The following is a 26,387-nucleotide window of genomic DNA, read 5'->3' as shown; positions in this document are numbered from 1 at the left end:
ATGTGGAATCCCAAATAGGGCTCTTTTAATTGTTCAGATTTGCCACTTATTAGTTTCACTTCCTGGAACCTTTTACAGGCTGTGAATAAATTTCGGCAGGCATTATTTTAAATAGTCTTGAAATGTTGAATTTAATATAATAAAAATTTACACCGTGACATTATTATGCTGTTTTATTCCAGACAAAATTAATAACCGCAAACTCGCTTCTGAGTACCAGGAGAAGAAATGACAAAAAGCTGTTAAATAAAAGCCACAAAAGGTCATTGCTTACTAAACTGTTTCTGAGTGCTCTCCGAGAGCCTTTTCATACAACATTTTATATTCCTGTAATGTAATATTCAAATATTTTTTGAAAACAAAATGTTTTTGGTGTTCATAAGTTGTAAGTCTTAAGACTTACAACTTATGAACACCATAAGTTGTAAGTCAACTTATGGTGACTTACAAATCTGTCAATTGTAAGTCACCATTGTCAATTCTGTTGGAATTGACAGAAATAATGGAAAATGTGTTATTGGCCTTAAATATAATGAAGTTATACAATATCCAATTTTGAATTACTGGAAAAAAATTAAAAATAAAACTTTACAGTTTAATTTATTTATGCAGCGAATGCTAAATGTACTTCCTGGGCTCAGAAAACACACTGTTTTTATTGGAAATAACTAATCTTGTCCCTCACATCCATCGATGCTTATAAACAAAAGGTTAATTCGACTTGAAAAACAACACCACTCATACCAGGCGTCAGATCCGAATAGGTTAATGTCAGGTTTCCAGAGGTTCCGTGAGCTGAACGCGTGTTTCTGTGTGCTGCAGAGCCCCGAGGGCTCGGGGACGGACATCTCGGAGTATCGACTGGAGTGGGCGAAGGAGGACGAACCCTGGGAGCTCATTTACTGTGGCTCCGCCACACAGTGCGAACTGTCAGACCTGACGCCCGCTACGGATTACTGCTGCAGGCTACAGGTAACGGAAAGCGAAAGCTGCGCTTGCATAGTAGATCTGTGGACACGACAGAAACACAAAGAGGCAAAGGCTGAGATCAAAGAGGGGAGCCGCGCGGAGGCGTCGTCTGGACGTAATTGCAGAAACCTGCACAGCATGAAAAACCCTGAAGGAGCTTCAAAAGCGTAAACACAAAATGGAGACAGGAGACCAGGGATGATGGCCGATTCAATTTGTGCTGCAATTCTTAATCTGGTGCATAAATAACCACAGTGTGTTTAGTCCTTTATATTCTGTGAGTGTGCATTTATCTGACAAGTTCACACGCGCATACACACGCACCTACACAGGCCTCTGTAGCTTTGAATCCAATAACGGCATGTTTTATGGCTCCCTTCTTTATTGGCTCATTTATAACACTGGGACATCACAAGGTCAGCTGGCAGTCGGCATCACTGCCTGTGTGCTCATGTGATGTCGTAGTGAGTTTCTGTGCATTACAGTATGTGCTTTGCGCCAACATGTTCCACTTTTTGGTTTCTCAAGATAACGTGCAAGAAAGATTCATGACGGACTCTAAACTCAGTTGATCTTACACGGAACATGGCGTTCTGTCTTTAAGTGAGCAATAACCTCAGGCCTTTTTGACGCCGACTGTAAAGGAACAGCCTGCAAAAATGAGTAGCCTCTAACTCCTTTAAAGTCTCTCCTTTTCCTATTTGACACTTAAATTGACTTACTGGTTTTCAGCTAAGTTATGGAGGGGAAACTCAGTTTTTCCAAGTTTTTCATATTACCTTTTAACCCGTTATGTAGCATAAAATGCTTCACCCTCCCCCCCCTCCCCCCATTTTGTTTTGAAACAAAAATCTGGAAAAAAATGTAATGTGCACTTCCATCAGTTCCCAAAAACACCAAAACGTTCAGCTTTGGACTCATTTGACCCTTATGTGGATTGTTACAAACTTTACAATACTTCTCATCTTTCTCCTGAAAACTTCTGTTTTCTAGTTGTTGTTTTTGCAGATTTCTTTTTTTGTCTGTTAAAAAATAATAATAAAAAAAACATTTATGCATTTCCTTCCACTTCACAAATGCACCTCTTTCTAGTGCTCTACCACATACTATCTCAATATAGCACATTGTCATGGGAAAAGCACGAGAGCTACGTATGCAAACTTTACCTCGCCTTTAACGACTTTCCTCATCAATAACGGAGTCGCACCATCCCATCTCTCACTCCCAGATATTCCCTTTATGCGGTTCGTCTCTCTCATCTTCCTGTGCTTCTGCGCTTTGCTCAGGCGGTGAACCAGGCTGGCGCAGGTCCATACAGCGAGAGGGCGACTCTCCGGACCCCGGCGACGCATCCCGACCAGGTCTCCACCCTCACTCTCCTGGACCTCCCGACATCCTCCGAGGCGGGTTGCTCCTCATCCACTTGCCTCCTCCTGAAGTGGGAGATGCCAAGCAGCAACGGTTCGGAGATCTCCTCCTACATCATCTCTGTCGACGACCAAACCGTCACCGTGGAATCGGGGACGAGTCACCTCGTCACGGGCCTGCAGCCAGACACCGAGTACAGGTAACCGTTCGCTCCGGACGTTATGCTGCAGAGTCCTGATCTCGAGTCGAATCGGCACATTCAGGAGTTGCTTGAAAGTTTGTCATGAATTTTAAACTTAAAAAAATAAATATTGTTTTTAGTCTTATATTTTTTATTTTGGTGTGTACAGATGTGATTAACCCCAACATAATCCTGGCTACTACAGATTTTTTTTTATTTTTGGAAATGTGTAAAAACTCAACGATGCCACTTAAATCACACAAATGCACTACAGCTTCTGCTAAATTTCCACATCGCTTCTCAGATATTGCAGCAATGATGCAGTAGTGGCTTTATGTAATCTCATGCTGTGCTATGTGGACACTCTGTCTGTGCCAATGAATATCCAGTGTCGTTCACTAGTGATGTCGCTCCAGAAAGGAGAATCCAATCCGTCTCCTAATTAAATTAAGCTAATATTTATTTGGAGGCACTTGCAGCAAAGAGCACTTCCCTTTCATTCCCAGATGGCCAGGCAACCAAAGCGTTTATTACACCTTTATTACACGCTCTGAACAAAAGGCACGAGAAGTGACTTGCATACCTCGGATATGAGACGAGGACTTGACGTTTTACAAAAACGGATGTACCTAAAATGTATCATTAGATGCGCTGAAATTCATTTCAAGATCAGAAACGGTGTGGAGGGAGCTCTTAGAAATCAAACTGAGCACATCACTCTCTTGCGCCATCAAACGGCGATCTTTGCTTGTGTGAACAGTTATGGCAATCGAGAGACTTGAAGAACAAACTTTCCTTTTTCATGTTTTCATGCAAACACGAGTAACAGGATCTGGTGTGTGGCGATTGTGCAACGCTGCCAGATTGATGCATGAGCATGTCATGAAGCTTGTAGCGGTCTCTTTGGAAGCCCGTCACTTGTTGCAGTACTTTGCATTTGGGTTAACGATTTGTAAACCATCTGCTGTTGGGTTTAATTGGATCCTGTAGAAGGTATTTATAGACAGAATCTGAAAGTTGCCCGTTTGGTATTTTCATGAACTGTGATGCGACACCTCTTGTAACCAAGCAGCAGTAAACAGGTACTTAGTCATCCTTATTGCCAGCCAATGTTGTGATCCTTCTGTGCTCCCCCACTCCCCTCCTGATGTACACATGCAATCAGCCATAACATTATGACCACTGACAAGTAAGACTACTCGTCTCTTCTCAGAAAGTCTGCAACATGGCAGCATTTGTTCCTTACAAAAATAATTTGTTCCTTTTAAAAAGGAGTTTTGTATTTAAAAAAAAAACAAACAAAAAAAATGGCTAAAACCTTCAAAACTCTCTACCCACACAGCTGTTAAAGAATCAGAAAACTCCACAACATCCCCACACTTTAACCTGTCTAAGTAACTTGTTGGAAAGCGTTTGGTAAGATCTAATGACCTGGTCATCATGTGAAAACTGCTGTGTTTGTGTATACACACACACACACACATAAAAGTGGGGGCACAGCTCAGAAAAGTGAGATAAAAAAACAAAACAAAACAAAAAACTGAGAAATAATGCCACAATGAGGTGGGGAGCAGTGAAGAGGCAGGATAATCGCACACCCCACTGTTTTCACTCGGAGGTTGTTTTTGTCCCCATGTACCACCGATCTCTTGCATAAGGGCTGCCGCTGAGCCAGAACACGGCGCGTGTGTTTATTTGAGGGTGAGTGTACCTGCGAGTTGTTTTCTGGAGGCCTACAGATCGCAACGCTTGTTGTTGCAGACACCGAGTGTGTGTAGGTGCTTCATATTTTATTTGCACGGCCTTGCGAAAGCGCCACAATAAGCGCTTTCTCCGACAACACTGGGGGTGACCGTGTTATGGGTTTCTCTCTTCTACCTTTGCCAAACAAACAAGTGCAGATTTCCAGGACGAAGCTCTTCTTAAAGTTTGTGCTTAAAGTTTTGTTGCTTTAGCAGCAGGCACTTTTATGATTAGTCGGGTTTTTAGCAGAAAACAAGCAGAACTGCTTTGATGATTGCATAACTTGCATCGAGAAGGTAGTGACCGCAGCATTAATGTAATTTATCATGGAGAAAAAAAAAAGAAAAAAAAACAAACTTTTTCAGTCTTTGACATAAGAGGTTCCTATTTTAATTTCACGCTACATGACATTTTTAACACAGCAATTTTTAAAATCCCCACAGCGATTTGAACCAGACAGCAAGTCGAGTCATTTCTCTGCTTATTTTCCATTGTCTTATTGCACTCCCAAGGTCGTTTTCCCAAGGTCATTGTCTGTAAAGAAAGTAACTTATTTGTCAAGGCATGCAATTGTTTGTGCAAAGAGGTGTTTTTGTTTCTGAGCAAATTTATTGCAAAAGACTGGTCATTCCTAGTTTTTCTGTACCTCCGACTTAAAGATGCAAACCTCTGAACATCAGCCTGATGATCATGCTTTTGTCCCTGAACATCAGGTCTTAGGTGTTCTCTTGTCGTTTCTCCTTCTTCCTTGCAGCCTCTCGTCACAGTTTATCCTTGTGCTTAACAGCCCAGTGAATGGATAAATGTTGCCCTTTTTCCTTCTACTTGACTTAGCTGCAAGAAAAGGTTACTGTTATGAAAAATCAACAGTTAAATGTCAGAACTTGTATGCCCTCCAGCAGAGGTGCTAATCAGCTGATCAGACATCGCAGGACGAAGAATGAGGAAACGAGGGGGGATTCTGAGAAGTGAGCCGCAGAGGAGATTGAAGAAGGGAAATCTATTTGTTGGTTCTTTTTAATTAGCTGTGGTTATGTGTGTCTATGCTCTTAGAAGCTATCGAAACAATCTTGAGGATTACATTAGGTTAATTCCCTGTAACATCTAAAATAAAATAAAAAATTGTCCTATTCCTCATGTAACGTATTGCCCATCAGTTTTTTTTTCTTTTGAGGACATTTATAGAAGGAAAGTGGCCAGAAATGGTTGGCACATTTGGGTTTCTTGTTGGAGAGTGCATTAAGTTGTAATAGGGGGCTGATGATGGGCGAAAACCTCTTCACAGAAAATTTACCTCGCCATTAGACAAATGGCCCTGCAGCAGCTTTACAGGGTTGGGTTCGATGGTTCATATATTTCCCAACGTTTTCATGTGCAACTGCTGTAAGCCTATAGAGACTCAAGACATTTTTGTTTCTAACATTTTAATGTTGTGTTTTTTTTGTTTTTTTTTTAATTGGGGAAGTCCTTATTAGAATATTTCCCCTCAACCCCATTATAAAATCGCTTAATTTCCAGACATTAATTCTAGGCCAATACGATAAAAATCAGTTTATCAAAACAGTTTATATATACATGGTTACTTGGGAGCTCTACAGTGCAATAAAGCTTCTAAGTAACCATGATTGTACAAATTTAACCAACAACTTGGGTTCTTGTCCTGTTCATGCGGAGCAGGTTCACTGAAATGCTAGGCTAATGTTAGCATCTTTGCTCTCTGTTCTGATGAGACTCGTTGACGACTTGATTCACAACACATTTCCATGAATTTCTAGGCAATTGACAGAAATTTCAACAGCCAGTACAGTAAATGTACCATTCATTGATCAACAACATAATGTGCACATAAAAATGGCACATGATGAATAGCCAGTAGTTGGCTGTTGATCACTGATTTAATATTTCACCTCAGATCTGGATGATAATAATAATACTGTATTTATCTTATTGAGTTTCCTGCATGTTGCCTAACAGTAGATTTCCGTTGACTGTTTTTACCGCGCACGATGACGTCTCTCGGCAACTCATCATTATTACCTTTCAGTCTGCAGATTCAAGCGGTGAACGCCATCGGCTTGGGTCCTCTGAGTCCGTTGCTGGTAGCGAGGACCCGTCCCCTTCCTCCGGCCCCGCCCCCACTCGAATGCTCCGCCGCGGGCCCTCAGAGCCTGAAGCTCAAGTGGGGCGAGAATGCCGGACACGCACGCGCCCTGCTCTCTGAAGACGTGGTCTACACACTACAAATGGAAGACAAGAACCACAGGTGAAGTGCACAAACACACACACACAGATTTATACCTTGTTCGAAGTGGTAACTTTTTGCGGTCGGCTAAATCCGCAAATGCATTTGGGAAACTCATCAGTTAAAGGATGCGGGAATCTGGTTGTTTAAGTTCTGTTATTCGCTTTTCTTGTGCTTTGTGAATTACTTGCATTTTTTATTTTTATTTGTTTTACTGCATTTATATATCATTCATGACAAGCAATTTCAGAGAAATTGATATTTTCCTTGTTTTTTGGCCACACTGCACACACATTTTCTCCTCACCCCTGAGTTATCCAACACAGTAAATCAAGACCTTGGTCAATACAGCAGACAGAATCACAGCTTGAGGAAGCTGAGGGAACATGAGTGGAACACGTGTAGTCTGAGGTACTCGTGCGGGTGTGTGTGTGTGTGTGTGTGACCACTAACTACATGTACTGAAGAGTAATCATGTTGAGGGCATTTGTGACCAGCTGGAAAACAGCCTAAAATAATCAACCCTCCATTTAACCAACTGGCTAGACACTGGTGAGACAGAAAAAAACAAAGAGTGATTATTAGCCGACTGAACAGGAGGAGAGTGTTAGAAGCCTCTACCTCTCAGGATTACCGTGGCTGGCATTGAGTTGGCACCCAGGTGTCTTGGCAACCCTGGAATGGGACAGAAGCAACAGATGGGGACATATAGAACCGGCTGCGATCTGTTCACCTCTGCACGACGCACACTTTTGCATATAAATGACTGAACAAGCAATACAAACATGCACAGTCACATTTGCCGTCTAAATGGAAGCTGCTTACTTTGCCCAGATTGTTCTGTTTACCCTTTTCTGACTATCTTGGTGACTGTGTGTCTGAAAGGGGCGTCAAACCCTGTGTTGAACTCCGTCTGTGTGCATAATTATTTGCGCTGATTAAATGTGCTCCAGCAGGTTATTGGCACACAACATTTGCCGACATAAGGGATTTGCCATTACAAGCAAAACACGAGGCTTATCAGAAAAATTGCACTTTTATCACGTTATTTATGCTAAATTACGCTCAACTCTAGCGTTTAGGTTACTGTCCCAACGTTTTCTAAGACGTCTAAAATAAGTTAAGTGAGAATATATCAATGTTAAAATTACTTTGGAATACATAGTAATGTATTCTGAACCTTTTCTGGCATAAGTTTTGCAGCATATGTTTTTTTCCTTTCACGCAACTTTCCACTAAAAGTTGTATGTGAACAGCCGACTCCTTCAACAAAAAGGTTTTGTGGTTTTCTATGCGAGAAGTGATAACAGCCTTTAATCATGTGCTCTATTGCATTTTATATATATATATATTTCTACTTATTAGGGTTTTCAGAAAAACAAAATTATGGGTTTTCTTTAGCTGTAGGCCATGATTACAACAATTAACACAAATGAACACTTTAAATATTTTGCTTTGTTTGTAATGAAGTCAGTTTTGCTTTTGGCTCAGAATGACTGAATTAAATTAACGTTTTTGATGATGATCTAATTTGAAATTCATCAGTACGTTAGTATCTAAGAAAGGAATGACCGTAATGGTGCAAAATGTTGAAATCCCAAAGAATATTTCATTAAACCTAATGATAAACGTTTTGATAAATTCACATACATGTGTTCACGGGCCAAAGCATGTTTGTTTTTATTAAGACATAAAATAAAAAAATAAAAAATAAAAAAGAGGACACAATAGGCATCTTAAGCTGCTTCCTCCATGTATTTCAGAACTGTTGTGTCCATGAACTGGGAACCAATCGGTCTCTGAATGGAATTTGAGGAGTGCTTGACTGAAATGGGGAGGAATTCAAACTTTCTTTTGAGTCTATTCAGAAAAAAATATTTTTCCCTCCTCTGCAAAAACTAATAGTACAAATGGTACTATTGGACAATTTAAATGACTGTTCTTCCTAGTAGACATTAATAACCCAGAAGGTCAGATCGTATAAATAAATTCTGTGTTCATTTCTTTTGCATTCTTGATGCATCTAAATGTATAAACGCTGTAGGTTCCTTTTTGAAGCAGTGCATCGAAAATAGTTTTTACTCAAGGGCCAGATACACCATGTGATAAAATGTTATTGTAGTCAGCAAAATCTCCCTCCTTCTGCCTTTTGGTCAGCATATCCAGAATCGGTTTAATATTAGCAAGTAATTAATTGTTTTTTTGTTTTTTAACTCTTGCATTGTTCGTCAAAAACATAAAGCGAGAGAAAATTTTCTCTTACCCTGCGAATATAGATGAAATATCAACCTGCCTAGAAAATGAGTGCAATTCTTTTTTTTTATATAGTATTTGAAGTTTTAAAATTATTTATCAGCCTATATAAAACCTATAATTTTGTGTGAATGACGGGAGATGTTTTTAGGAAATTTTGAATTTGGAGTTGTCAGATTGAGTTGGCTCTTTCACATCTTCATTTGTTCCCTAATCGCATTGCGTCAAAGCGAACCGTCATGATTGTTTTATTCTTTTTAATATTAATAAGGCAAACCGGATGCGAGATTCTCAAAACGACCAAGAAGGTTGTGAAAGCTCAAAAAATGCCGAACTTTGCAAACAAATATCTTGAATATCCACCCACAGTTTCTCCAAATATAATTTGGGATTTTCCATTAATCGTTTTTGACTTTGGCTGCCCTCTGTAATGTCTTTAGTCGTTTCTCTGATCGTCCTCTGATCTAATTCCTGCTTATGAATCTCATTTCATCTGTTGGTGTGCTTACAGTATCAGAACCTCGGGAGACATTAGAATCTGTTTTCCTGTCCGTCTCTCAGCATATTTTTCCCTTGTGCATCCAGGCATATTTATTTTTCTTTGACTGTATTAGAGGAGACAAACTAGTTTTGTCATATTCACAATATTTATTTCTTTCCTTTTCTCTTCCTTCCTATTGCCTTTCCAATTCTTTTTCTTGGTTTTTTTTTGTTTTCTGTGTACTTTTATATTTCCTTCCTGCGTCCAGTTAATTCCTCCCATTACTGCATGTTCCCTCATTTTCGCAATTCTGTCGTGTTTTCTCTTCATAAGAGCTTTTTTCTCCGTTCCCATTTTCTATATCTGCGTTGCCCCCAAAGGCCTTCTGTCAGGGACATTACGAGTTGAAAGGATGAGACGGTAATGGGTTGTTGTACAGTTCAGAGGAGGAATAAACCATCCAGCACAAAGGATTCTTAAGAAGAATGCAGGTGGACAAAACACTGCGTCGTCTGCGTTTGACCCGTCCATGTTTTCATCCATCGCCAGGATTTATCTAAAGGTTTCATTGCCTCCGTCTTTCTTCCCTTCAGCCTTTTTGAAGTTTAACCGTTTGTCGCCAATCATCACACTTTCCTGTGCCTGCTGAAAATATCCCAGTGTAATCTCTGTTGCAAATCTTAATTGTAGCTGATGCAATGACAAGCGATTCGTTTTGGCTGGATTTAATCGCAAAACATACCTAAAGTATTGATGAAACCTGCAGTGGACCGTTTTGCCTTATAAAAACTTGGTTTGTTTTTGACCCTTATCATTTTTCTGGCTTTTTTTTTATTTTTTTTTTAATGGAGACAATGACGACTTTTGATGATGCAAGGTAGGGAAGCCGTCTGTCCAGCTGCTGACTGATAGACTGATGGAGATGGAGGTTTTGGCAGCGCATATTAGATCTGAACCTCAACCTTTTTCTAATGTTCAACCCGTGGCTGACGGGTGGATTAATTAAAGTACCGTATTTTCCGCACTATAAGGCGCACCGGATTATAAGGCGCACCTTCAATGAATGGCCTATTTTAAAACTTTTTTCATATATAAGGCGCACCGCATTATAAGGCGCATAGAATAGACGCTGCAGGAGAGGCTGGAGTTACATTATGCATCCACTAGATGGATTGCACTAATGGGAATGTCAACAAAACAGTCCGACTCCGGTCTTCCGACTGGGCCGGGGCGTGGCTCCGTTCGCGCACAGCATGTTGGTGGAGAACGTGGTGCTAAATGACCTGCAGACGACCTGATTCTAGGCGGTCGGTAGGCACATAGGTCAGTCAAACTTTATTAATAGATTACAAACCAGCGTTCTGACAACTATCCAAGCATGCACCGCACGCTTCTTCTTCTACAGGCAAAAATGAAGTCGATGGCTGCTCACCGTAGTTGCTAGAGCTGTTGTGGCTCAATATTGGTCCATATATAAGACGCACCGGATTATAAGGCGCACTGTCGGCTTTTGAGGAAATTGAAGGTTTTTAAGTGCGCCTTATAGTGCGGAAAATACGGTAATTTAAAAAAAGCGCCATGCACACCCACAAGTGAGAGACTTGTTGTTGTGTTTTTGTTTGTGATCAACTTCATTGCAATGCCTCCAAGAGGATTATTTTATTTTATTTTTTTTTCATATCAAAGCAGATTTACTGCTTAACCACCGGTTATTCTAAAGCCAGTTTTATTTGATTTTGTACATGAAAAACTAAGAGTCAAGTCAATAGCTGTCTGATTTGTATCCCTGCAAAAAGTAACTATAACATCACCATATAAATTCATGAAGTTTTACATTTCGAAGATGATTTCTAAACGCCACCTGGCGTTGTTGACTGTCGATGTTTAAGATCCGAGTCCAAAGCACAATTTATGGATTCAGAAGAAAATACCGTCTGCAAGAACTGCAGAGGCACCTCGGCTCATTTAAGCTCTGATATATATATAAAAAGAATGGCAGGACAATTTCATTTTATTGTATATTTTTGCACTGGCAATAACATACTTGTGAATTATGAATTAATTTTGAGAAAACAAAATGCGATAGGCAAACTCATTACAGCCAGAAACGTAGCAGAACAAAACAGATGTTGCTACGACCGCACTTTGGCTCTGGACCAAGGTTGCAGTTGGCTACATTAACTGTGTGCTGGCAAATTGACTGAGTTGGGCTGTGACATTAGTAGCTCTATGTATTAATTGTTTTGACACACTGCCTTTTAGCCTAATGCAATCGACACAAACAGGTCACGGCTCCTGACAGACCAGATGATGCATCCATTTTCTTTATGCGTCTATATTTCCAACTCAAACTCTAATCTGTTTGTGTTGGGTAAGTTTTTGGTTTAGGGATCCGGTTCAGCTTTGTGTGCAAGAATTAACACTACATTATCAGCCTGAGAAAGCAGTACTCCAGCTTTCTGTAGTACAGCTAATAAAGAGCCCATCTCATTTTTTCTCTTGCTGCTTTTTCTTTCATTCAGCTTCACGTCGCCTCTTGAATATCCTTCCTTCATCATTCCTCTCTCACCCTGCCACATCCTCTTATTCACACTCCCCTCATGTTACCCATCTTCTTTATGTGTACATCACTCGTCTTTCTCTTCCACTGCTTTTTCTCGCCTTTTTCCTGGAAAAACTGATTGCATCGATAAATATCCCCTTCCCAGCTCATATCCACGTTTTTTTCTTGATTTATAGATTCTCTCCTATATTCCTTCAATCCGTTCAGCTAGATGGCATGAAATATTTCTCTCCGTCTGTTCTTGGTTTTAAAGGCCTAGACGTAAAGTTGTGTGTGTGTGGGGGGGGGTTTAAAACCAAGATGGTGGCTTAAAATGTGTAACAATTGCTTACGATGGAGATTTGTAGAGATTTGCAATTCTCAGAGCTTGAAAGAAACGGGCAATGGCTATTCAGACTGCTAGCAACTACAACTAGCTCTGTGGGACAATTTTCTTAGTATTGGTCAGAAATCTAAATAACACTGGTTTAGATGGAGAACATATTTGTTTAGGTAGAATATAGCACACCTGTGCTTATCTCAAGTATCTGCTAAGAAGTTTCATGTAAAGCCGACTGTCTTCTATGTTCTCTATCGGCCACAGTTGGCTTAAGAAATGTTTTGGAAATGTGTTTTATTTGCTTCGTCTGGCAACTCATTGTCATTTCTCGTCTGCGTGGTTTCCCAGGTTTGTGACAATCTACCACGGTCCCAGCCACACCTACAAAGTCCAACGGCTGATTGAGTCCAGCAGCTACAGCTTCAGAATACAGGCCCTCAGCGACGCCGGGGAGGGTCCTTTCTCCGACACGTATACTTTCTGCACCACCAAGTCTCTACCCCCCGCCATCAAGGGTAAGCTTCTCTCAATCTTCCAATCAAAAGAAGCTACTTGTGTTTCAGCGTCAAATGAGAAAATACCAATAGTTGATAGACGGCACAGTTCATCTATCTGCCAGGCTGCCACTGATTTGTTTTGGAGATTTCAAAATAAAAAATAAAAAATTCACGTCATGAGCATCACAACTCATGATATTATCTCATGCAATGATGAACAGTCACTCCCCTCAGCATGTCGAATGCTTGAAGTGGATAAAAGTACTTGGAGCATTCAGAATAAAACGGAGACGATAACTTTAACATTGAATATGATCAACCTGCGCTGGTGTACATTACCATTTATTTAATATTTTTTTTAAAAAGACTTTATTAGTTAGTTTTGTTAAAAAAAAGACAAACAGCAGCAGTGTGGATGATTGGAATAATTTGATTTAGTTCATGTGTTTGTCTTCAAAATAGTCAGAGTGTATGGCCAGACATATCGGCCATGACTTGACCTGAGGTGGCATGAGTAATATAATGATACTCTTGTTATCACAAAAGTGTACAAAACTTTGTGTTGTTCACAAAGCACTAGACATTATCAGAGTTTTCACTGCAGTGTGTTAAATGATGATTTTCCCAGAGGAAAAAATTACTTTTTGTGTTTTGAAGTTTGCTTTAAGAGAACTGGAAGCCGTTTTATTTATTGTAATTTTATTATTTGTTTTGTGTTTTTTTGCAGAGTGACAACTTTGACAGGTATTTTTCCAATTTTCTAAAAACCCTTCACTTTTCCTGTTCCGACAGCCCCCAGGATTCACCAGCTGGAGGGGAACGTATGCGAGGTGACATGGGAGACTGTCCCACCAATGAGAGGAGACCCTGTGAGCTACGTCCTCCAGATGCTGGCGGGGCGCGAGTCTGAATACAAACAGGTTCGTCTCTTTCCCCCACACAAAGACACGCGTGCAGCTTAAAGGGCGAAGCTGGGAGCCGCCGTCTCTCTCCGGTCCAGAGCTTCTCTTTGATTGCTCGATTCTTTCTTACTCCTCCGCAATTGCATAGGGAAAATATTTCTAATCTTCAGTGGGGTTTTTTTTTTTAATTTGGTCTTCCTCGGATGGGAAGGGACACGTTCAGCTGCAAAATTGCACGTGAATAAATAAAACGCACGCGCGCCTTGATAGAAATTTACATATGGGAAGAGAAAGGGGAAAAATATGAATGCTGACACTTTTTATGTTCACTCACTTCCCCTGAGTGATGGCATTTGCTAAGAGATACTGCAGGAATTTCAATGACTTGTGGCAGCTGAAAAAGATTTCGAGTTCCCGTTGAAAAGTGACAGCTGTAAAGATGAGCAGAGAAACGGACATTAATATTCCCCCTTGTGTCATCTTCTGTAATTGGATTAGCGAATGGTTGGAGGGAGACGGCCGAGTCTTTCAGACTGTGGATACGAGCACAACTGGTCTCTGTTTATTTAATTGTGCGAAGAAATCGGACGCATACTGATGGATTTTTTTTATTTTTCCTCACCTGAACGTTTATCCTCCTTGCTGAAGCGTTCGTCTCGGTCGAGCGTTTTACCGTTTAGCGTTTCAGCCACAAACTTTCATGCATTGGGATTTTATATAGCAAAGTAATGCATTAATTGTGAGGTCGAAGTAGTAGGATACAATGTTTTCAACATGTTTTACGAACCTCCTTGCCTTTTTGTGTAGCACGTGTCTGTTTTCAGTCAACTTGTGCAACCATCTTTTGCTGCAGTTCCGACCCGCGTACTCTTTTGGGTCAACTTTGTGCATCGATAGACTAACAATTTTAGCTCAAGTCTTGGAAAAAAATGAGGTCTTTGTCATTCTAACACCTAACGCAAACTGTCCCATTGTAGCTCCATTTCATTTCATTTGGCAAAGTTTCATTAAAAGTTTCGACTCTGCATTATTCAGGAAATGATGAACCTTTTAATGCAAAATTTAATTAAAACTTGCATGAAAAGTCAATAAAAAAAAACTGTCAGCTTTGCGTTAAGTGTCATTATTCACCGAATAACACTTCATGACGGTCGTAAGCGTTCACGAAAACTCCTTCATCTTTCTGACAGGTGTTGCGTCATGCTTTATGCACACCCCTTCAACTAAAGCGTCGCCAAAGATTTTTAATTGAAGCATATTCAGAAACCTGCCCACTTCACTACAGCCAATGTCGATTCATATTCTCTTGTTTTCCCCACAGATTTTTAAGGGAGACGAAGGTTCGTTCCAAGTTTCCAGTCTTCAGGCAAACACAGACTATCGTTTCCGCGTCGGCGCCTGCCGCCAGTGCCGGGACTCGCACCAGGAGCTGTGCGGGCCGCTGAGCCCCTCCTCCCTGTTCACGCTGCGCCGCCAGGAGTCGGCGTCGTCGGGAGACCACGGCGCTTTGGAAACGGGCAAGGGGGCGGGCCTGATCTCGAGCGACGAGCGCTTCGCGGCGCTGATCGTGTGCATGTTCGCTGGCCTGTCCATCCTCATCGCCTGCCTGCTACAGTACTTCTTCATGAAGTGAGGGAATTTTTTTTTTTTAACTATAGGATAGAAAGCGAAATCAAAAGAGTAAATCACAGAAATGAACTTTTTACAAATGTCTATGAAAGAACAGAATGAAATCAAAAACACTTGAGATGTACTTTTAAGGCTATGTATGTCGATTTTTTTTTTTTAAACAATTTTTTTTTGTAGTCAAAGTATTGATTCAGGCTTCTCTATTTTTCCTCTCCCTTTACCCGGTTCAGTGTCTTTTTTTTTTTTTTTTTTTCTACACCGCTGTCACCTTTGTCTCTTTTGTTAAGCATTTCTGTTGAGGGAAGCTTCATCTTGGCTGTACCTCAGTTGGGAAAGAAAACTGATAATCAAGCCTTAAAATAAGTGTGAGCGAAACACTTCCTCCTCATACTGACTTGCATGTTTTAGTTTTTTTTTTTTGTTTTTTGTTTTTTTCATTTTATATGTCTACATATTCAGTAGAAAACATATATATTTCTCTGCCGTCATTGCCTTACTTTTTGTTCGCTGCTGCGGTCTGTATTCATTCAGCCATATTCAAATGTAGGCCTTTAAAGCTTTTAGCTTTTCCTACTTATTCACTTTGTTCCTTCTGTCGGTCAGGACAAAACAATCGCCTGACCAAAACACAAACACTTTGCACATGCGAACCTCTGTACATAACCATGCACGCGTACGAAACTACACATTTACAAGGACAATGAGGAAAAAAAAATTTGTTTCAGTTTTTAAGACGGTCGTATCTGCTCAGCTTTTGCCACTCGCACATTCAGCTACCAAAGTGATGCAATCCGTTTGTGGTGTAAGATGCTGCTATCCTGTGATTTCATAGTATCCGAGAGAAAAGAATGGAAAAACGTGTATTTTAGCGTGAAAAATGATGGCAAAGTAAGGTTGAAACATAAAAGGGGGACGGGGGGACGGAGTGAACTAGGTGCTCAAAAGTAGAAGCTCTGAGGTCAGTTTTAGCAATTTGCGCTAAAAGGGATAGTTCAGAATGTTTAAAGTTGGGTTCTGTTAAAATTTTTAGGCAGTTCGTGTTTTCCTTACAGCAGACGAGTGTCTTGGCGTTTTCCATGTAGCATGAATCCGGATTAGTTGGTATCCGAGGCAGAAGCTAATGACTAGTCTAAGAGGGGCCGAGACTGAAGCGTACCTCTGCCGTTTTCAAAGCAACTCCGGTCTGGAAAACCTAAAAGAGATTTATTCGAATGCTTTTCAAATGGCTCAAATGAAACAAGACGATATATCCTTTTGAAAAGCTAAGAATCCAGTTTCTTTGTTTTGACAAACTGAAGTCCTGACACACTGCACGCTGTGTTTTAAGGAATCTTTGACCAGAGCAAAATAGTTTGTTCAGGAAGATAATCAACAGCGCACTGCCTCCAAACTTATTTTCCTCTGCAAAATTCATTGCATCTGTGTAAAGTTTATCTCAAGTTTAAAGGTTAATGGCTCATGTTCCCATCAAACACATGAGTTTTTGTTTTTAGACCGGAGTCGTTTTAAGACGTAGAAATTCACTCCAGTCTATCCTTTGTTGGGCTAGCTGTTAGCAGCCGCTTCCGGGACCACCTAACGCCGAGTTCATGCTAAATCTACGTGCCGAGAGACTTTAAGTAAGGTATTAACTGCTTCTAATCTTTGGACAGGACCTCAGCATTCCTTTAAATACCACTCTTAGGTCAGAATCTGGACCTTACGTCGGGCATTTGTCGACTCCAGGAAAACGGGCTGGGATCGCAATCGCCTGTTGCTTTTCTTAGGAAGGAGTTGGCCCAGCACATGTTTGATCCTTTGTAAGACCCTAGGGGGGGTTCTGCCTTCTCAGATGTTATAACTTCAACCTCTCTATCTGGGGGTGCTAGCAGCCTGTTGGTGCCCTTCTCTACGATCCGCGTTTGCAAACTGGGAAAAGCCATTAGAAGTTAGCTTGCGCTTTGGTCTCCAGACATTTAGCACAAACGCTGAAGCTGTTCCTCCTCGTAGCGCGTTCTGTGAATCAACACATTTAAAGACTCTTCCCCTCTCCTGAATATTTGTACTTAATCTCCCTTTTTTTCTTTTTTTTTCCCTTTGACTCTCGCCTGCTTTCGATCCATCCCGTCTCTCTGCTTCCTCACATCTCTTACTCTTTCTCTATTAAAAGGTGCTTTATTGACATGTAATCAGAGCGGTAGCAAGTCTGCGATCTCTTCTCAGTCGGACATGACCTCTGAGGACTTGAACTAATCTTCACTAACCAAACAAAGCCTTGGACAGGACACAGCTCAACAGAACAGGGCATTGTGACATACGAAACAACCCCCCCTCCCCCCCTGACCTCCGTGTCCCGCCTCATGTCTGCTCCTCCCAGCAAATCTTTTACATCAAAGCCAAGGTACAAACCGTGTTTTATCTTCTGTAGTCCAAAGAAGTCACCCCCGATCTGCACTACTAATGTGAGACATGCCTACTTCAGCTGGGTTGGGGCTTGGTGGCGAGACCGGACGGGAGGCAGAGGTCTTGATTTAGCTCCGAGTGGCAGCCTGTGACGTACCTCAGGGATAAGGCCTTACAGAGGGGGAGATCTAATCCCGTCGTCCCCATAGCTGTCGTCACCATCATCATATTGACCATCCTTTTTTCCCCGCCTTCCTCCTTCTTCTTCCCTCTTGACGCTGCATCTTGCCCTCTGTCCTCGCTGTGCCTTGCTTCGTATGTGTCGGTAAGCAAAGCGTTTTACTAGCTCAGAAAAAAAAAAAAAAACAAAAAGAAAAAAAAAATCTTTGCCAAAGTTGATGGGGAAAGTCAAGGTAGTCCTTTTCTAGGTTTTATTTATACTATATATTTGCATACAGTACTTTACATGCCAATTACAGTGCAATCTTCATTTATTTATTGTTTAAAGATTAAGAGACAAGTGTAGTTATATACTAATTTTTTTTCTTGTAGCATGTTTTTTTTTTTTTTTTTAAATGGATGTATGTTAGATTGTATGATTAAGGCCAGCATTCCTTATCTCAGTAACCCTTTAAGTATTTCTCTTGCTCATCAGTTCATGCATTACCGTTTCAGACATGTAACCAAATGCCGATGGGTTTTTGTAACGCTTAGACACATGTAGCAAGTCAAACCTTGGTGTCACTTCAAGTTCCTTCGTATGGGGATGAATATTTCTGCCTTTGGCTTTTTTTTTTTTTTTTCCTGTTCTGAATAGTGTTATATTGAAGCTTCTGATATCTTATTTTACAGTTTTTAATGCCAAAGTGCAGTCTTTTTTTTTTTTTTTTAACGATCTCTAGATATTGCAGCCGTCTTGAGGTTTCTGTGATGTTCTTCTGTAACAGCACATCATTACAACTATTATTATTGTTAGTATTGCTCTCTCAAATGGAACAAAACATTAACTTGATCTGTGATTACGCTTTTTTTAAATGTGTTTTTTATTGTGTTTTATAAAGCAAAATTGTTCCATTTAAAAAAGAAAAAAATGTCAAGACCCCGTACTTTGTAGAATTTTTTAAAACTAAGTTCACATTTAAATTAAAAGAAAACAAACAAACAATCATGACGATTTCAGGCAGATGACGATGGGTGCTGGTTATTTCGCCCGTTCGCCGTTTCGTACCTTTTGCATGTTTGGTTGTTTTCGACTCCACGTTTTCTGTGTGAACTGGTGCCATTGAACGCACCGTCGTATCACTTGTCAACCTACAATTTAAAGGAACTTCCTAGACTCTACTGATGGTCTTGTGGAAGGAAATTTAGGCTTATAACTTCAATAAACAACATCTTCACATGAGGAAGACCTTTAACTATTTTCCATTTGATCTTGTCTTGTTTTCTAGCAATCAGTTGGCCACAACCTGAGTCGCGTTCCAGTTTTAACAAATGGGAATAGAGTTGACACTAAAATCTTAGATACTTGCAGTGGCTCTCGAAAGTGTACTGTTAGGATTCCTGGGGTTTGTACTTTATCAATTGTTTTTATGTATAATGTGAAATGTATCCCATGTGATTCATCCGAAGAATGTAAGGGGCTAAAAACTACGTATAAAGGTTGAATAACGAGGTTTTCTTGGAATAATACAATTCCGTGTCTGTCGGCAAAGACACGGATCTGGACTTAATTTTCTTGCCTTAGATGTGTGCTTGGAATCACGAATCACTGCGATGAGGATACCGAGACTCCCCTTCGTCGTCGGTACACACCTGAGAGTAGAGCCAAGTTGTCTTAAAAGCTGGTCACAATTTCAACCTACCTTGATGAAAATCTCAGCTGAAGGAAAGTAACAGTCGCCACCGTTTTTCACTGTAGTTAAGTGCACGTTCTTCCGCAGGTTTACGTGGAGAGCTTAGATGCAACTGGAACTTTTCATTGGAAGAAAATAATTTTGTCTTGCGACTCTACTCGGTCGCCAAGAGACGTTTGTCAGAGGTTGATCTCAATTAGTCCTCCGGCTTCATCCACTGGTGGTGCTGGTTTCCTGGGATCCGCACTGGCCGACTGAGTATTTTATTTCTTGTCTCTTCAATAGTTTTGGAGAAAGAACAGGCTTTTATAAAGTTGCTACTGTCTTACACTTTTGCTGCTGAAACTTTCTTAATGGTGCTAGATAAATCTTTGTCCCCTTCTTCTAAACTATACCCACGTACAATCGGGTCATTCTGATCTTTTATAAACCCTCTTCAAACCATAGCCTTTGCTAAAGAGATGCTAATAAGCAAATAATGCACTATAATCGAAAGCAGGTGTGAATTACGTAACCAGTTTGTGGCACCATTTATACCCAGTCGAATAGTACAAGATATAGATTACAAACCTGTGGATGTGTACACATTTAAGAGCCACTGTAATAAAAACGTTTAATTTGTCAAACTGAAGCATTTTTATAATCCCTTATCTCTGTAATTTACGACGGACGCGACGACAACAAAACACAGGCGGATTTGCAGCGGCTTAATTAAACGGGTGCATAAAATGGTAAAAATGGTTTCAGAACAGAGACATGAATTGGCCAAAGGGGCGAATTGCCCCGTGGCCTGATGTCAACAAAAATAGTTTGATAATTCCTTATCAGGTTAGTTGTTGCTGGTGTATCGGTAGAGTTTTCTTCTTCTTTTGTTTTCATTTTTTTTTTAATCCATTGTTTTGCTAAGAGATAATATACAGAGATATCTATAGAGTTATAGAGTAAAAATGGTAAACGCATTATGACTAACAAGAGTTGAAGCACTTTTTTTATGACGAGCATTCGACGTGACGAGGTTACGAGTGGGAGGCAACGGATCCTTTGCTCTATTTTGAGAAAACACACAAAAAAAAAAAACACTACTGCCAACGTTTACTGTTGCGTTCATTTGGCATTATCCTCCTGTTGGCATCACTGTGACATTACTGGAGCATGGCACTGCGCTCCCAGCAGAATGCAATCCACAGCACCGAGGAGAAAGTACACTTCATACGGGGTACCGTGCCTTTGCCAGATATGCTCATTGTGTGTCTGCCTAGACTGTTGCATATTAATTGACTGGTTGACGTGAGTTTTCTTGTCTTTATTAACCCCCCTTTAGCTTCCCTCTTTGAGCCTTAAAACCCCGGTGCAAGAGCAGAGGAGTCCTTCTGTCGCCAGCAGGCCAGTTATCTTAGTATTGAACAATCTGATACGTTTTGTATATCCCTTTATGGGCTTTATTATTCTTTTTTTTTTTTTTTTTTGGTTTGTTTTCCAAATGCTGTTTAGCTTTTAAGAGACCCACTCGTCCCACAATTCCCCTCTCCGCCCCCCTGCCAGTCCTGCACATTTTGTGGCTATGTCCACAAAAAGAGACAACGTTTTAGCCCAGCAACCCCACGTCTGTGCCTTCTGATCAGTTTTTATCTTTTTACTTTCTTTTTTTTTTAATGTACATTTTACAGTAAGTGGAGGTTTGTTTTTTGTTTTTTTTTGACTGAGAGATTTGGCAATTTGACAGAGACTCACAGGTATTTAACTATTTTCTGAAGCGAATACAAATAAAAGACAAAAAAAGATATTTTTACCTCACAATTTTAGAGCAAACATTCCAATGTTGTCATGGTCTACGATTTGACACAGAAAAAAAAGCATAAAAAAAGAAGTTCATGCATTTTTGTTATATTGTAAATGTTAGACAATTTCATATGCATTATATAAAAAAAAGAAACTGCCATATCAATTTTAATGTATAGATTTTTGCAAATACTACCCTATGTATGTAAGACTTAACTGTATCGGTAGCGTATATATAATATATTTATGCCCAATAAATGTTTTAATTTTTTCTGACTTGCATTGCATTCGTTTTTGTTTCCTGTTGTTACTTATTCCAACTCTTACACACCATGTAATTAAATGTAGCTTCTGGTGCCTTGGAAAAAATATCCATACTCCCCTTTCCTGTGATTTGCCACATTGAGACCACTAACAGCAATTGTAGCATAAAAGTGTGTTTTATTATGATTGCATTCAATCCGATCACATAATCGACAGGAGTGTGACTTGACGTTTACAATAAGCCACGTCGGAGTACAGGAGCACACCACGGTTCTTATTTTATTTTTCAAAAAGGAACTTGCTGTACCTCCTGAGGCATTCGGTCCTGACGTGGTCCATCCTGTGTTTCTGCACAAACGCTGACGGAGATGCTTCTGCTCAGCCCGAGCCAGCCTGATGGTGGAGGAGTTTCAACACCTGGTCTGGAGGGAAATGCATTTTAGCGCCTCTAAGCAGGTGTGAGTGTGATTGCACTCGGTGTGTTGTTCCACAGCTGCAGCTGAATTGCCGATCTTCGTTTGCGCGCCGGCGCTCATCAGTCTCTAAAACGCAACGTTCCGGAAGGCGGTGATGCCGACGACTGAAACCCTGACTCGATTCACCCCGTCTGCCTTTTCCTCTGATGTCAAGTCATTACCCTTGCTTCAGAGCTTCAGAAATCCACAACTCTGGTGGGAGAATCTGTCGACAGGACTTCACGGATCTGGGTGAAATGAAAGTTTTGGGAGGAAAGCTATTGAAATACTTTCTAGGGTGCACAGCAACCATGTGGAAGGTGTTCTGTTTAGATGAGACCGAAGTAGATTATTTTTTTTTTATTTTTACTTTAATTAATCCTATGAAACACTCTGAACACTTTCCACACCAGTAATGGACTGAGGCGTTCTGGACAGATTCTCCCTTTTGTTTTTGTGCACCTGGTTGACCTCATGGCTGAATGAGGGACGCTTTAATCCTTTGTTGATGTCCGCCACTCTGGGGTCTTTAAGGGTATGTGAAGTAACAGACTGGTGTTAGTCCCTTTGGTCACTAAGGCATAATGCCTGCTAAGACGACAGACCTCACGCTGTTGTGTCGCTGGTTAGCATCATACGACGAGGTAAAACGGGGGCAAATGGAGGAATCATTAAAAAAAAAAAAATCCCTAAATCTCACCGCTGGGAACAAAAATGCTGCCAAGTTTCTCAATTTATCTGTAAGCACAGATATGGAACATAAAAGAAATCAGTCTTGTCTTCCTTATTTTTAATTTACCACATTTTTTTTTAATACACAGATACATTAACCAGCAGATAACTGCCGCAATTTTTTTTTCTCAAAATCCAAAACGAAATAAAACTTTTTCTTTTAATCATTATACATTTAGTACATTAATAAATATATCGTCCTGCTGACAGTATATACAGTTGGAAAAAAATTCATTTAGCAGAAATGCATTCTTCACTGCCAAGAGGCCACATATTAAATCCAGGTGATTTTTTTTTAGCTGCTGCACAGAACCAAGATGTCCAAAGCGTCAAATTACGAGCCAAAGCAGGGATAACGTCATGGCGTACAGGTTGTTCATTGATCCCAAGGATGACGCAATACATGGCACACGGCTCTCAATTAATCCACACTTCTTACTTTTAATATTCACTTTCAAAAGCAGCAGGGACAGAAACCATGGCTGCTGAATACAGTTGTGATAAATGACAAGAGTACAGCACATTTAGAAAGCAACTCTTTTCTATTTTTTCCAGTTCAAATGCTTTAAAATGCCATTTATTAACAAATGTACAACTGACACACACTGATGTAAAATATGAAACGGAAGATGATTTGTGATGCAGCGAGCATAGTCTGGAGGGAAAACGGGCAAAACTTGGTTTGCGCTCACTTTTTAAAGTAGAAAATTTTACTCAAAAACTAACCCTGAAGAAGTGGCGAGAAGGCAAAACCTTAGCGTGTCGTGGGGGGAAAAAAAAGCTGAAACAAACCTTAAAAGGAAAAAAACAAGAAAAAGGTAAAACAAAATGTATACTGTTTTTGTTTATTAGTGCATCGCTCATAAACCAAAATGAACTGCAAGAAGAATGTAGATCACACATCTGCATTCAGCTGGCAGCACATTTAGATGGCAAGCAAGAAAAAGTAAAATCTGCAACACGCTACAAGTGTCCAAAATACAGAGCGAGCTTAGCTGTTGGAAATGAGAACGTTGATTTATACAGCAAAATCGAGCTGTTTGTGTTTTTTGCAGTGCAGTGAAACGTATGACTAATCCATTTAGAACAGTATGTTCGGAATGATTATTTTCATAACCTAGTGAAAACAAGAAACATGTGCCTCATCAGATTCCCCCTCTCTCTCTTTTTTTTTAACCTCAGATGACTAATCTAAGGTCGAAAGAAGGCCTGGCAATGGACGGAGTCTGATATTTACGTCAAATCTAGGCAAGGGGCCAATTTGTACCCAGATTAAAAAGGGAAAGTTATTCCACGATCTTTCTGTTTTTGCTGATAACCAATTAGAAACAATTATTCCCAATATAGCAATCCTACTATAGAATATAGTTTTCTTGTGAGCAACAAAAAAAAAAACAAAAAAAAAAAACGTTTTAGTCTATTTCAGCCAGCTGAGCAGCAGAAGGAAGGGCAGCAACGTGTTGCTATACATACAGAGAACATTACACACACCAGAAAAAGTGCTGGTGAGATTAAAAGCCTGAGCCTTTTAAAAACTAGATTTGAGTGTGGACAGACTCGGGAGGTCTCGGAGGAATTTGAAATCAGCCATCACACTGTGTGGAAATCAGTCCACAGGCTGAGTCTAAGTAATAGTGAAGCCCTGAAACACGGTGATGACCCGAAACACACGAGTAAATCCACCAAGAACCGTCAAGAACCCCAGGCACAGTGGAAGCCCAGATCTTGATCTTATTAAGACTTTCAATCCTCAAAAACATTTCAGAGCTAAAAGCGAGAAATGGGACAAACTTTCCTCAGGCTGATGTCAGAGGCTGTCAGATGGACACAAGAAGTTCACAGCCAATACTGTTCGTGTATATTTTGCTCAGTTTGCAAAGTAAAAAAAAAAAATTGTGTTACCTGGGTGCAAATAAATCACTTTTTTTCCCCCAACAGAAACATTAGAGAACAATTCCTAATAAACTAAAATTTGTTTGCCATTACACATTAGAGACAATTTGTAATGTTTCTAATTTGTAATATGAACATACACTGTGTTAAAACTTTATAGGATTTGATTTGTGATATACCCATCGTTTCCGACTTATGATATTTTACCGCCAAGAAAAATCCACTGAGTGGGAAACGATTAGTGCCTGGCTACAAAATGGAGGAAGGGGTGAAATGACAATGAGTGGGTAGAAAATGAGGTAACAAATTGGCAAAGGGGCGACCTGACCCCCGGAGCCCTAATCAGCCCATCCCAATAAAAAACAAAAAAACAAAGCTTTCAATACAAAAAAAGGTAAAGTACAATTAAAGCACTGCTGTTCAGGCACAGAACACCCTTTTTATGCCAGGGACCGTGACCCCTGTTTGCAGCATCAGCGCAAGCATGGAGTGGAAATTCAACATGCAGGTCTTTGGAAACATGGAGAACACCGAGTCTGCCTCACTAACAGCCTGCTACACAGCTACACACACACGCTTGCACACGATCTGCACCTCTGCCCCGCTCTGAAGAAGGAGTACAGAGAAATGCGACGAGTTTTAAAATTCTACAGTGCTTCCCTTTGTCATCCAGAATACGGTATAAGGCATTTGTAGATGTGTGTGATATTTAGGTTTATATATACAAAATGCTCCTTCTTTTTTTTTTTTTTTAAATCCCATTTTTCAGGCCAAGAAGCATTTCCAGACGGTGTGAAGGTTGTTTACGCTCCACTTTCAAATGTTACGGCACTTGCTGAAAGAATCTGACACGTCGCGGAACCAGCTTTCGCGAGAATTCAGTTTTAAGCATCTTCGCCTTTTGCGGTTCATGCTCTTGTTCATCAAAAGGCGAGTCTTTGGAGATTGTCCGCTCTCTGACAAGAAATGATGGCTTCCGGGTTGACTCCTCGACACGGTTGGGTTCAAAAGCTCACGGTGGATTCTGTCCAGCCGTTTGAGCCGTCGCCCTTCAAGGTGCTGGCTGTGCGGCAGCGGGATGGCTGGCCGTCGGTCAGGCCGAACAGGCGCGCCGCCGCACCCCGGTACTTCCACGACATGGTGTTGTAGAGGATCGGATTCACCGCCGCGCTCAGATAGAAGAGCACGACCGACAGCAGGCTGCAGTACTCGGACAGCACGGACAGCAGCGGAGAGGGCGCGTCCAGGGAGCGGAACTGCAGGTAGCGGCCCACGTGGAAGGGCAGCCAGCACAGAACGAAGGCCAACACGACCACCACTTGGAGAGAGAGAGAGAGAGAGGCGGAACTGCAGGTAGCGGCCCACGTGGAAGGGCAGCCAGCACAGAACGAAGGCCAACACGACCACCACTTGGAGAGAGAGAGAGAGAGAGAGAAGATCAAATGCTGTCCAGATTCTAAAAAGCAGAACAGAATCAAAGGCTTCAAATAAAAAAAATTGATTCAGGATCCATGACCAGACGCTACGCATGACCATGTTTTCATCTAACTATACATCTCATCTGTGTGAGGGGGTGGGGGGGACGACGCTCGGTCCTCATTAACTGGAAAGGCGAACAAGCATTAGAAAATTGTTGAGGGAAAAATGTTTGCATCTATTTTCAGAGCCTGTGCTGCCCCACAGAACAAGCTGTCCTGAGCTGTGACTCATTTCAGCCACATCTAGACCCACAACTCCAATCAGGTTTCTTTTTAATTTAGTTCAAAACGTACTTTCCCCCCCCCTATCAGCCATCTATGTAACCCGTTTTGAAAGTTTTGATAGAGATAGTCAAAAGAGGGCTTTTGACTAAAACTGAAGAAACTCGTTTTATATATATATA

General features: G+C 40.8%; 2 protein-coding genes across 6 annotated transcripts in view; one reads left to right on the top strand and one right to left on the bottom strand.

Moving 5' to 3' along the window:
• fndc3ba (fibronectin type III domain containing 3Ba) overlaps positions 1-17,915 on the top strand; it is a 71,859-nt gene extending 53,944 nt beyond the window's left edge. For all 5 annotated transcript variants that reach the window (XM_007564509.2, XM_016677710.1, XM_016677709.1 and 2 more), the window contains 4 exons: positions 6,306-6,524; positions 12,468-12,634; positions 13,409-13,536; positions 14,840-17,915. In XM_007564509.2, the coding sequence (XP_007564571.1) occupies positions 6,306-6,524; positions 12,468-12,634; positions 13,409-13,536; positions 14,840-15,151 (826 nt within the window). In that variant the 3' untranslated portion in view covers positions 15,152-17,915. The remainder of the gene's footprint in view (positions 1-6,305; positions 6,525-12,467; positions 12,635-13,408; positions 13,537-14,839) is intronic.
• Positions 17,916-23,164: 5,249 nt separating this feature from the next.
• ghsra (growth hormone secretagogue receptor a) overlaps positions 23,165-26,387 on the bottom strand; it is a 5,906-nt gene continuing 2,683 nt past the window's right edge. The window contains exon 2 of the mRNA XM_007564508.2: positions 23,165-25,823. Within this exon, the coding sequence (XP_007564570.1) occupies positions 25,510-25,823 (314 nt within the window). The 3' untranslated portion in view covers positions 23,165-25,509. The remainder of the gene's footprint in view (positions 25,824-26,387) is intronic.

Source organism: Poecilia formosa, unplaced genomic scaffold (genome assembly GCF_000485575.1).
Source record: "Poecilia formosa unplaced genomic scaffold, Poecilia_formosa-5.1.2 Scaffold160, whole genome shotgun sequence".
In the NCBI taxonomy this organism is placed as follows: domain Eukaryota; kingdom Metazoa; phylum Chordata; class Actinopteri; order Cyprinodontiformes; family Poeciliidae; genus Poecilia; species Poecilia formosa.
The sequence above is the reverse complement of the archived record's forward strand: the minus strand, read 5'-3'. Positions and strand labels throughout refer to the sequence as shown.